We start from the raw sequence: 13454 nt of genomic DNA on the forward strand, positions 1-13454 counted from the left end.
TCCACTGCATGAGTGAACAGTACTCTTCTTGCTCAGCTTGGCTGAAGTGCAAATAGCAATATTCAAACTGAAGTAGCTTTTGATATAAAGCTTCTGTAAATCTTACAATACGCTATTTATAATGAAGCCAGTTCTCCTTATGATGTCGGAGAAAGCAGGTGCCTAAAAAAATAAATTATGGTACTTCTCATCCTGCTAATCCCAAACAAATTTCAAAAGTCATGCGCTACCAGACTTAGATTCCACTGGAAGAAAATAGTAAATGAAAAAGCTTCTTGAATTTGCTTCATCATGTAAGCAACAATGCTTAGACTAACAGGACTAGCAATATTTTTTTCTGCCCTTGCGACTAACTGGAAATAATTTCCCTGTTACAGAATTCTCCAAAGAGCCACATGAGAATGCTGCAGCCAGTAGACTGGATTGGCGGATCCCTGGGCAGACGAATGTTTTGATCAGCTATATTGCACGAGGCAAAAATAACTTACCTTTTCACTTATTCCTCTGATCATGGAGTACTAGTGGTACTCCACGGACCCTCAAACTAGTTATACAAGTGGTTGGTGAAATGGCTGTGAGGAGTAACAAGAGCTTTGCAACCTTCTTGAGCAGGCTGTACGGTACATGTTGAATTCTCCTTCTGTTTAATTTTATTAATATGATCGAACAAGTAATTTGGCCAATACGAAGCAATGACATACTGAAAACTGGTTTTTGTTCTTGCCTCATATAGACTCAAAAATTAAATGTTCCAGTGTAATTAGTCGAAATTTATCAAAGTCAAATAAATTACAAGAAGCCACCTCTGTGCTATCAAAACAGCAAAATTACATAAATGAGAACTAAACCATTTCTGTGAAAATAATAGGAACTGAAAGAGCTTACCTCAGGCAGCACATCTTCTGAGGCAGAAAAAAAGTATGTATAAACTATTAGTTCTGAAGCAACTTCAATGTATTTTTCCTGCAAAAATACAAACAATGTTTTTTTAATTCCTGAACTTTTAAATATGCTTCAAATCAAACTTATGACATAATACATCTTCAAAGAGTAATTAAAAAGTGGTTATGACACAAAATTGGAAAAATACTTCAATTAATGTAAAAAAAGATAACTTATTACAAGGATGCACTACAACCTTTTAGAAGACATTTTAAACTACATCTGTGAAGAGCCAAAAGAAGTAGCTTTAGTCAATCAAGCTTCAAACCTTTAAAGGAGATTCACCACCAACATACACAAAAAGCACACGATGTCTCTTTTGTACATGCTCGAACATATGCTGGCTAGGAAGTGGCCTGATAAGAGGTCTGGTAGGAGGGAAAAAAGAGAAAGAAAAATCTCAGTTTCTGCAAGCTGCAAAACCCAAGCAAATACAAATTGTCAAGAAAATGCCATGTAGTTATTTGTGTTGTTTTTTAAAAGAAACTAAATTCCCCAATGCAAATTCATTTAATTTTTAAACTTATTATTTCAGTTTAAACTAAAAGGAAAAAAATAACCCCTCCCCCCCAAATACATTTATGTTCTCAAATAGGACACTCAAATCAGAAATTAACTTCGTAATACAAAATGCTGCTATGATGCAAACATACATGTCATTTACTGGCTAAAGAATCATAGATCAGGTTGGGTTGGAAGGGACCTTAAAGATCATCTGTTTCCAACCCCCCTGCCATGGGCAGGGACACCTTCCACAAAACCAGGTTGCTCAAAGCTCCATCCAACCTGGCCTTGGACATTTCCAGGGCGGGGACATCGACAGCTTCCTCAGGCAACCTAGTCCAATGTCTCACCAACCTTACAGCAAAAAATTTCTTCTTTACATCCAAACTGAATCCACCCTCTTTCAGTTTAAAACCATTGCCCCTTATCCTGTCAGTACAGGCCCACATAAAAAAATATCTCCATCTTTCTTATAAGCCGTCTTTCTACAGTGAAAGGCCACAATAAGGTCTTCCCAGCCACAATTAGGTCTCAGTCATTTGGGACATAAAAATCTGAATATAAGAAGAGCAGTTAGAAAATGCGGTCTTAGAAAGTCTATGGGGCCAGGTGGGATCCACCCAAGAGTACTGAGGAAGCTGGTGAAAGTGCTCACCAAACCACTTTCTATCATCTATCAGCAATCTCGGCTAACTGGGGAGGTCTCAGCAGTCTGGAGGTTAGCAAATGTGACACCCATCCCCAAGAAGGGCCAGAAGGAGAATCCAGGGAATGACAGACCACAGGCTTGGTGAAGAGTGGTGCAAAGCTTCCCACCAGAGAAGGACCTGGGGGTGTTGATGGACAGCCAACTGAACATGAGCCAGCAGTGTGCCCACGTAGCCAAGGCGGCCAAGCGGGGTCCCCACGTGCCCAAGGCGCCCACCACCATCCTGGCCTGTATCAGCAACAGTGTGGCCAGCAGGAGCAGGGCAGTGATTGTGCCCCTGTATTCAGCACTGGTGAGGCCACAGCTTGAAACCTGGGTTCATTTTTTTGCCCCTCACTACAAGAAAGACACTGAGGTGCTGGAGCATGTCCAAAGAAAGGCAAGAGAGTTGGTGAAGGGGCTTGAGAACAAGGAGCAGCTGAGGGACCTGGAACTGTTTAGCCTAGAGGAGGCTCAGGGGAGACATTACAACCTGCAAGGAGGTTGTAGCAAGGTGGGGGTCGGTCTCTTCTCCCATGTAACAAGCAATAGAACAAGAGGAAATGGTCTCAGGTTGCACCAGGGGAGATTCAAATCAGACATTAGGAAAATATTCTTCATGGAAAGGGTTGTTAATCATTGGAACAGGCTGCACAGGGAAGCAGCAGCCACCAGCTCTTACTACAGCTGGCTTTCTGTGCAGTGGAGACTTCAGCATGTGGCCTCTACGAGCTCTGCTATGTGCTTTGACATCAAATGAGATGCGAATTGAGTATAGCACAGCTTTACCGCCTGCTTTGTCCCATTCTTGTGTTAGCAACACCAGCTTCTTCTCTGTTTCTCCTGTAATTAGTTACCCTCAGTAGTGCTGGAATTGTTGAGGTCTTGGAGAGGATAACAAATCAAGCATTGAAACAGGCTGACCAGGGAAGTACTTGAATCACTATCCCTGGAGATATTTAAAAGACGTGTAGACATGGTGCTCGGGGACACATTTTAGTGGTGGCCCTGGCATTGCTAGGTTAACAGCTGGACTCAGTGATCTTAAAGGTCTTTTCCACCTTAACTGATTCTATGAAATAAATAATTTTACAAAACTCTTGTATATTATTAGACATCACTGATATTCTTAAATGACAGAATTCTGAATAATAACTAGTATTATGTACCTATATGAATGCCTCTTAACTATAGTTAGGAATGAAGGAAAGAAAAGTGATTCTTGTTTCTCTCCAATAATTACTGTCTGTAACATTTTTAGGCTACAGGTCACTGTAGGAAACAGAAGAAAAAGGCAACAGAAAGTGTTACAAACAGTTCTGTAAAAGCAATTTTCTTATGTTGCACAACTTTTCAGATTCAGAAATATAAGTTTAACATATGCTTGTAAGACAACTTTTCAGTAGTAATTGATTCTGCCTTAGTAATAATGGTTTAGTTTAAGGGTGGGCCTGCCATCGCTAAGTTAGGAGTTGGAACTGATATTAGTTTTTTTTCCAACCTAAACAATTGTATAATGTCTATCTATCAGCCAACATTTAGGTCAGTATTTTTGTTTCTGGCTTCCATGAGTTTCATTTGTTCACAGTTTCCACTACCTGGAAAAGCGCTTAAGTTTTTGCACTCCATGCCACTCACCATCAGTTTCAACTACATGTATAGTATATACAGTTTTTAACTTCATAGCAATCTTCTGTCCTTTCTTAAAGAGATTTAATTTTTGGCGCACCTCAACACTCTACAGAAGTTTTAAGTCACTAAAACAGTCTCACAGAAGAATATACTTACCCTGCCACCCTATTAGCAAATTCAATTATATCATCTTTTGTTCTAGGTCCTCTGTAGTTGTACGCTAAGTCACCTTTTAAGCTGAATAGGAAAGACAAAAAAAGAACAGAAAGGAAATCAACTAATCTATGTCTGCACACGTAGAATTAATTAGTCTTCACTGATTACAGTCATCCCAAACATTAAGCATTTATACCATTTCAGAATTAGTCCTTGTGAAGGACAAACACAAACTTCTTTAATGCTTTTTTATAACTGAAAATTAGCAAGTGACCTGTAAAACCTTCTGAACTGGTGTATTAATCTTCCATGAACGGTTGGTCAGTTCACTGTACTCTGCTGACAGTGAACGTAGCACACTTGCACTATAAGAATATTCAGGTATTTTATTAATTTTAACAAGATTTCTTTTAATCCATATAGAAAATTAGAAAACTCACAGGAAAAACAAAGTAATCACGAACGAAATTTTCTATACCTCTACATGCCAGTGAATTTTTTTCATCCTTAAAGGTTAACAAGCTAGACATCTTTGCTGCTTTTCTGAGAAATCTAACTTGACAAGATTTATCACATATTATGAATACTATCTGCTTAAACAATAACTTGCTAACAAACCCAGTACGGTCATAATAAAAAGTACTGAGAATTATTAAGTCTTTATTTAACAATGCTGTAATTAACTATACATATTATAAGCAAGTACACATAATATCATTATAGACTGGTATTTTCCCATAAATTTTGACCTCCATTGATTTTTATTACACGAAGAAAAAAATCTAAATATACTTTTGTTGTCAAATAACTGTTCTCACACTTCACCCTATGTAGTAACCACTCTTGTAATTTACATAAGATTTTCCGGTAATTTTCAGAGGTAACTGAAAAAAGAAAATGCTGTCAGCAACCCACAAAAAAGTTAACATGACTCAGGTATGCATTTAATGTCTGAATCATTCTAAAAGTGTCAAATTAATTGATGAATGAAACTCCTTTTAGTGATAATAATTTTAACATATACATATTTGAAATACATACAGACTCTTTTATGAAGTTGTGTAGAAAACAGCAGCTAAATGAATTTCAAATTTGCTAACCTGTCTTTAAGAATTCTGTTTCTAAATAAGATGCTTGATATTTCAAAGCAAAACAGTCCAGCAGAAATCAAAGATAATGTCAAAATGAGATGACGGAATATTGTTGTTCAGTTTGTTTTGATTTGGATTTTGGGGGTTTTTGTGGTTTTTTTGTTTGGGATTTTAATTAGATAACCATATTTATTTATTTTTACTGTCATTAAATCAGTGGTAGGATGGGTAACTTAGAAATTCAGTGGGAAGCATTAACTTACAGCTTAATTGTTGGATAGCCTCGCACTCCAAATTCAGATGCAATACCTGAAAGAAAGGCATTAATGCCAAAGTGATACAATATTTTCTTGTTGTCCTACCTTAATCTTTAAATATAGTTTCCTATTCAAACCACATAAACAAATTAAAATCCTACCACTTACTTCAGTATAAATTATTTGCTTTCAAAAAGTTTCTGTTATGAAGCTACATCATTAAATATTGGACCTTTTTCAGAGGCACTGCAGGGTCCTGGCATAGGTTGTTAATTCATGTGCCACAAGTAAAACGCCATGAGAATCCTCTACATAGACATTCTTGGTCAGTTTTCACCGAAAAAGGTTGTATGCTTTTAATAGGTACGTACGATTGGCTGAAAATATCAGAGGCAAGAATTAAGCATCATGAACGTAACGTTGTAAAGACTAACGCTTAAAAGAAATACAAAAGACAACTACTCACATGCTACACTAAGGGGTAACAACAAACGTGTAGTTATCATACTGTAGTAGTTACAAAAAAAGGCAATTTTTAAAGCATCTTCATAGAATCAGAGAATGGCCTAGGCTGGAAGGGACCTTAGAGATCATTTAATCCAACCTCCCTGTCATGGGCAGGGACGCCGCCTCTCGACTAGATCAGGCAACACATGGGGACCGAACAGGAACCGAACCCGTGGCCTTGGCATTGTCAGCACCATGCTCAACCGACTGAGCTAATTCTTACAGAGGTAAATGTCTACAGTCATCAACCTTCTCAGAACACTCTCTAAGCAATCAGTTACCTACAGGCTGCTTACTAAAGTGGTGAGAAGACAATTGCAGAATTTTTTTCCCCATCTCACATTTATTTGAAACCTTGCATCTTGCTCCCATCAACTAGATGAGTAAAATTTGCAACTGCCCTTCCAGTTGCAAACATAGCAACTGTCATCTTAAGCTACACTTTACAGCAAATTCAATGTTTTCCAAAAGTTAAACTAAGTACTCTTCAAAAAATGCTAAAAAACTTTAAAAATTTGATAATGTTTGTGCAATTCCCTACAAAAAAACAACCCTTGCACTCAAAATGCTCTAAGATTCAGTACTTTAAACAAATATTCTGAAACTACCAATAACACGTCAGAACAGCGGATGTGGGAGGACTTGTGTGCAGGGCTCTGAATAGGGTCACAATTTCTAAACTGCTGAGGTTGCTTGCCTGGATGAAAATCTTAATCACACAGAATCACAAATAAAACTAGCAGCTCACCTATCAGCATCTCAGTTAAAGGAGACTTGATCTAAGAAATTTTGAGTACTCAGGTCAATTCGATTGTGATCCTTTTCTCTCATAACTGTACTACAGAGAACTAAGAATGTGTTAAAATACATATTAGAACATTTGATCACAAGAGCTGTTGACAAGCAGTCAACTTCTCGTTGTACAGCTCTTGAACAAAGGCAGAAGAACTACAAAATAGAAATTTTAAAGTATATTTTTTTAAACATCCCAGTTGTGGAGATTACTAAAATCCTCTCAACATCATATTTACCTCATAACCTCCACCTGCTATCAAGAATGCAGTATAGGTAAACAGCAGACCCACGTGCAACATATTCCTACTCCAATGACACTCAGCAGACTTCCGAGGCCAACCTCCATGAAAATTCAAATGAGGCCATGTGATAATTTAAACCAAGGATTTGAGCCTTGCAGAATGCAGGTGTCTGCTTATCTGTTGTGTGGACACTGCAGAAGGAGATCAACAAGGTCTGCACAGTGAGAATCAGATGAAGGAGGGAGTCTTGTGGTGCCAGGACAGCCCTGTTTTGGCTAAAGAACAAGGCCAGATGGAGACTGAGGATGTCAACACCATCCTGCAAACAGGTAAGTTGCTTCAAAACAGAACTCTGAAGGCCACAATGCCCAGAACGAAACTTTTTGCCTTGATATCCCTGTATGACTATAATCTCTTACTCTCCACTCAAATCATTCCAAATGTACTATCTCCCATTTGTAAAATTCCCACTTTCAAAAGAAATGCATTAAACCATTTCAAAAGATTTATTGGACTCTATTCTTCATAAAGCTTTCAGTCTTTAGTAATTCTTAAATATGCAAAACTAAATTTTAGAGCACAAAAAAGTGACAATTCTGTTCCAGGTATCAAGTACAAAAAAAGGTAGTAACAGGATGATAGATGCAAATATTTCAGTTTATACAATTTATATGATTTAGAATTTTATCTACGTGACTGGAATATTAGAGATCCATCAAATCTATTCCCAATTTTTAAAGTTACCTGGCTGCACGATCTTGAAACTTTTAATTCTCCAGACTTACTTTTCTTCAGCCAATAAGTATCTTAAACTTGACCTCGTGTTTCACCTTAATGTGGTTTTTACAGAAAAAGCTACATATAATAAATGGATGTTTGTGACAAGATCATTTTCATCTCAAAAGATCATTCTAAGTATAGAAAAACTGGAATATCACTGAAAAAAGTATTCTGCATAATATTTTATGCAAAGATAACAATCATGAATAATCAGGTTTAATGGCTATTTACATGTATTAACAGTTTTATTACACACAGTTCTGTTAGGCCCCACTGCTCCCTATGTCTTCACTCTTAAATATTCTCCCGCTTCAACACAGATTTAAGTGAAATGATAATAAACCAGCACATCAAAATCTAAGAAAATACCGTAAAGCATGCAACAATCCTCTCATGTTTACCCAGACCACTTCTGTGAACACCTGAAGCTTGGGGTTTTCTCTGAAAGGGTCAGTACACAGGAAAGGAAGATATTATCCAAAAAAAAAAAAAAAAAAAAGCTTTATAATAGCTGAAACTTGTTCTTCAAGGAGTTATTTACAGAGAAACTTTGGGGAAACTAGGCTCAACACTGGTGTAATGACTTGAGTGACTTCAGCAGGCTTTTGGTATAACATCTTAAGGACTGGCTACCTGAAAAGAACCCTAAGAAGACAAGCATTGGTCCAAGAGTAACACAAACACAAAACCTAATGTTGTCAAGACACGCACCACATAAAGATGCTTGTGTAACACATCAAAAGCAGATCTTTGAAAAGCTATTACCTTCGATTTCCCAGAAAGAATTCCCTACAGAAGCAGAAATCAAAAATGTACACTACAGCATGTTATCACTTTTAGAAAGGAAAAGATCAAGAAATTGTTCTCCAGTGGCTGTTTGCACACACTTGCTACGATACAGAAGACTGGTTTAATGAAAAAAACTAAGACCACTTTCAAAACAGAACCTGTCACAAAATCATCCCTAACTAAATCATACTTACTAGAAAAGGAAGTTGCATCCATCTTTCCAACTTTTACTGGAGAGCCCATACTTTTCATTTCTACACCCACTTCATTCCACACAGGCTCCAGTTTCTTACAGTGGCCACACCAAGGTGCATAAAACTGAAAAGCAAACATATTTGATTAAAAAAGAATAAAAAGATAAGTTAATGAAGAGAAATAATTAAGAGAAGTGGATTCTCTGCTTAATCCTCAATAATAGAGCTTTTAGGATTCGGTGCTACTTTTAATATGAAAGTACATGTTTGAAAAGAATACCTTCAACTGTTATACTATAAAACAATTTCTTATTTAAAACAGAGTAAGTAACAAAGTTTTTTTTTTAAAAAAAAATCTGTTTTGGAATATTTTCCTCTTTTTTGAAAGTTAAAAGATCAGGTAATCAATCTATCCAGGAATATAAATTTATCAGCCAAGAGGGGAATGCTATTCTTTGAAAGGAAGGGCAATATGTGTGTGTGTGTGTATATATATATATATATTTATATACGTATATATATATATATTTATATACGTATTACTTCCCCAATTTGCCCTCTGGATTCCAGCTCTTTAGTAAGGACTTTTACACAAGCACACTGAAATTGATCCCATTTTCTCAGGGCCAAGCAGAACCAAGGGACTTCATTTCACCTACCTGCCGAAGTCTTGCTGTAACACCTCAGTGAAATTAACAGGGAAGGTATCAATGTTTTGGTATAACAAGATCAGGTCACGACTGGACCAAATTCGATCTTCTTTTCGCATACATTAGTGTTCACTTCTGAATCGTATATGATTAGAATTTTCCCCACAAACTTGAATTACACAGTTTGGGAATTACAGTTTGTGTTTTGATTTTCATTAGCAAGTCTTCCCGTTTTTCTCATATACTCACATCTACGAGCCAAATATCATCTTTACGGTTTTCTTTAAACCTAGAAGGGAAGAAAAATGAAATCACTAAAGGATATATTTGAAAATAAGTGCATGTGTGAAAGAGACAAAGTCTACAGTTTAGGTGTATAAAACTATAGATACAAGAAGTCTCTTTTGTTTCTTTCTTTGGGGGAGGGAAGAAAGGAGGAAATAGTTACTATTAAGATTGACCCTGCACATACCACATACAGAGATTTATCGCTTAGATTAGTCAAAAAAACCCCATAACAAACCACAAAAACAAAACAGAAAACACTCTAAAATATATTTGATTAGGATATGCAATCTAAGGGGAAGAAGTATTTTGCAGCCGTTCCAGTTATATTAAATACTGCTGCATGTTCAGAAAATGTTATGTTTTTATAGATCAGCTAATATAGACTCTTAGAGCATTGGTTCACACTGTTAATCATGGCTTTACTGAATGTAGACTAACTAAATAATCTTTAATGCTAACTTGCAAAGCAATTTTATTACAAATTTTCAACATCCTACTACAGGTGTGTTCATTCATGTTTTTATCAAAGGTGTCCACAAGAAATCAACTTATTGAAATAAAAATGTTCAAGTTATTGATAAAAAATATGATATACACAGGTACGACTGAATACTCTTCATGCTAGACAAATGACATCTTAAAGAACTGACTAGTTTTATTAACTGTATATGTAACCTCTTAAAAAATAGAACATGTTAAATCAAAGTTCCCTGGTACCTCTTGAAATGTTACCCACACATTTTGCTGAACTGCTGTCACTGCAAGATCACAGAAATTATCACATTACTTAACTATGTATTTTGATGTAAGGTTTATTTTTTTAAATATAGGCTTCATAAAAGTAAGTAGAACTGGGAGTAATGTCACCTGCTATAAAATATAAAAAACTCTTACTGCAGCACTCTTATTGTGAAAAAAGATTAACATATAATTACGTAAGTGTGTCATCTACACTCTTAAGATTCAATTAACAGAAGTTAATGGAACTCATCAATTCCCAATATGTACACACCTATAAATGGCTCATAGACAGTAAGCAGAATCAGAGAACATTTATTATATTTATTTAAGGTCAAATAGATTTTTAATGGTCCATAATGATCTTGACAAAATATTAATGCTGATTCTAGCCTACTGTTTGAAAGACACAATTTAGAAATTACGAATATAATCTAATTACAGCACTAATTTTTTGAAACTCAGAATTGCAGAATTTCACTGGCAAATTCAAGCCTTTTTTGTTTTACTGACAGCATACCAATGTTGCAGTGCTTGTACAGCACGAAAGCTATCTGCAGCAACTAACATAAAACTGCTACAGGAAAGCAGAATTTTTAAGTCACAAAATCACCTACTCAAAAATCTCACTAAAACCTTAGTTCACTGCCGTAAGTGCTACAGAGCTAATGAAAGAGCTAGTTAAGTCTTGCACCTCTTGAGAATCCTAACGAAGCTCCAGCTAACTTCCAATTATCATGTCAAATAATGGTTTATGATGCAAGAGGCAGAAAACCGCTATGGAATCATCAGATCCAGGACTGCACTTCAGTTTAAAGTACCACCTTTGGTTTGTAAAAGAATTTACACAAATGTCTGGAGGCGGAACATTTCCATGGAATTTAACAGCTTTGGTCTAAGATGACGTAAAAAAAATACTGTATTTTTACAATAACAAATAGCACGTTGTACCACTCACACGAGTGCCTATTTAATCAAATTTCCACAGAAACCAAAAACTGAAGTGTCACAAAAAACAACTATCTAAACTCATTCTGGTTTTGGTAATGTCAATGACCGAATTATTAGACAATATTAGGAAAGTCCAACATACTGCTGAAGAAAAATGTAAATCTCTGTCCAAATGGATATTTAAGCATTTTCTGAATGGGATATTTCTAGATCCTATAAATACATTTCCAAGCATAGTATTTCAGTGTCTCTTTAACTGACTGCTGCAATCCTCTCTGTCTGCTGACACAGGCACAATCATACTGGTGGAAAGACGACACAGGTGTTGTACATCCTTGAATCAATAATCAATTTTTTTTTTCTCGAATATGTAAATCTTCCCAAGATTTGGCACTACAGTATCAAATGTTGCCTCAACCTCCACTTACTCTGTGCACCCCACTCAACCATTAACAGCTAAAAGAAATCAGCATGAAGCAAAACTAAAGGCCAAGGCCACAGTTCCAAGGGTCTTAAACCAAACCCAGCTACTCTTTTGGTTCCTCCCCACCTCCCTTCTCAGCCTCCTTGCACCATATCTGATGTTTCTGATCCTGAGCTGAGCCACTGATGCATCCTCATGGACAGAAAAACATTTGCTTTTGTAGCCAGGTCACTTGTCTGCTCCACTGGAACAAGTCAGCAAATATCACAAGATAAGTACTGATCTGAGGTAGCCAGCAGTTATATCGGTATAAGCTGACAGGAATCAAAGCTCTTATTTTGCATCCCTTTCACAGTCCACTTGGGTGACACTGGGTAACTGGCATCTCAGTCAGTTCTTTGTCACTTGTTTTTCTATATCCTGTAAGCTTGGGAAAGCAACCTGCATGTAGCGCTAGGAGGACACTGTTTGCAACTACAGCAGTTTAAACAAAACTCCAAAGTTTCCAGCAACAGCAAAAACTCCATCATATTCAGGTATCTACTTGAAGCCTTCAGGAGTCACTGCTTCCAATTTTTTAAATTCTTTTCCTGATCTTTGTCACCATTTTCCAATTAGCTAGGAAAAAAAACCCAAAAACCCAAACCCCCAAAACTCAAACAAACAGCCCTATCCTGAACAGTTCACCATTTAATTCTTGTTGCCAATTGCAAATACAGGTATCTGTATAGTTTTATAGTTGAAAAATCCAAGTGTTCTAAAATAAATTTTCTTTTACTGGCTATTCAAAAAAAAAAAAAAGTGACTACAGAATAATGCCTCTGAAGAGCAATTATATTTAAATTTACACATGTGGAAACACAATATGGGAACGTGACAGGGCAGCACAGATTCATATTATTCACTTAGTCACTCCACCTTCAGCCCTTGAAAATATAAGGTATGTTTCAAAAAAAGTCTTTGAAAACCAAGTCCAAGCAGTTCCTGTGCTTCAGTTACTTTTCAACAACACTTTAAATATCAGTTTAAAGTGCTGATTTATCTCTCTTCACTACTCCATCCACACATTCCCATTCCCTCTCCCATAATTCCACTGCACTTCATTTGATCCTATGATTATTTGCTCTAGCTGAATAAGTAATATGCTAAAAAAGGGAATGGTTTTCTGACTGTTGAGAACTATGATGCAATTAACCATAGATTGAATACTCATGAGAACATTGCCTTTGACTGGCTTAAATTTATCTTAAAGCAGCCATATAACACCACCTGCTCCTTCCCTAGCAATATATTCCATACTTTCAATTCTAATAATCATGAAAAATAATTTAGAAAGTCAGTTTTTTATTGGGAACAGCCAGCATGAAGCCATCAAACTGCTAAAGCGAGGCAGTACATGAACAATGACACTACAAAACCAAGTTAGAGGCAGGACTACCCATTTCAACCCCTCCACAGTCTTAGGCCTAAACTCAGGGTAGAAGCAGATTTTTTTACACTAGAATATAATTGGCACTTAAAGCAGCCATGAACCAGGCCTCCAGGCCTCCTTCTTTCTTCTGTTTCTGGCCATGCCTGAATGCCCTCACACACATTTCCCCAAACCCTTGCAACAGCTCCGCAGCCAACTCTGTTGAAGAATTTGGTTAAATGCCACCAGCTTTTGTTTGGAGCAGGTATCGATTCACCAATACCTTCAGTCTGCCAACAACGAGAGAAAGGTCAAGGAAGCCTGACAACATTTTCGCAACAGCACCCATAATAGCAACTTGGAAAAAAAAAAAATTGCGAAATTAATGTGTTCCTCAGCTTCGTTAACTGCCCCT

General features: G+C 36.7%; 1 protein-coding gene across 1 annotated transcript in view; it reads right to left on the minus strand.

Moving 5' to 3' along the window:
- The window catches only part of TMX3 (thioredoxin-related transmembrane protein 3), a gene marked incomplete at its 5' end in the record, with an annotated part of 28285 nt that overhangs the window by 14622 nt on the left and 209 nt on the right, over nt 1-13454 (minus strand). The window contains 6 exons of the mRNA XM_009875898.1: nt 886-963; nt 1211-1310; nt 3923-4003; nt 5277-5322; nt 8578-8701; nt 9477-9516. Of these exons, the coding sequence (XP_009874200.1) occupies nt 886-963; nt 1211-1310; nt 3923-4003; nt 5277-5322; nt 8578-8701; nt 9477-9516 (469 nt within the window). The remainder of the gene's footprint in view (nt 1-885; nt 964-1210; nt 1311-3922; nt 4004-5276; nt 5323-8577; nt 8702-9476; nt 9517-13454) is intronic.

Source organism: Apaloderma vittatum, unplaced genomic scaffold (assembly GCF_000703405.1).
Source record: "Apaloderma vittatum isolate BGI_N311 unplaced genomic scaffold, ASM70340v1 scaffold7389, whole genome shotgun sequence".
NCBI lineage: Eukaryota > Metazoa > Chordata > Aves > Trogoniformes > Trogonidae > Apaloderma > Apaloderma vittatum.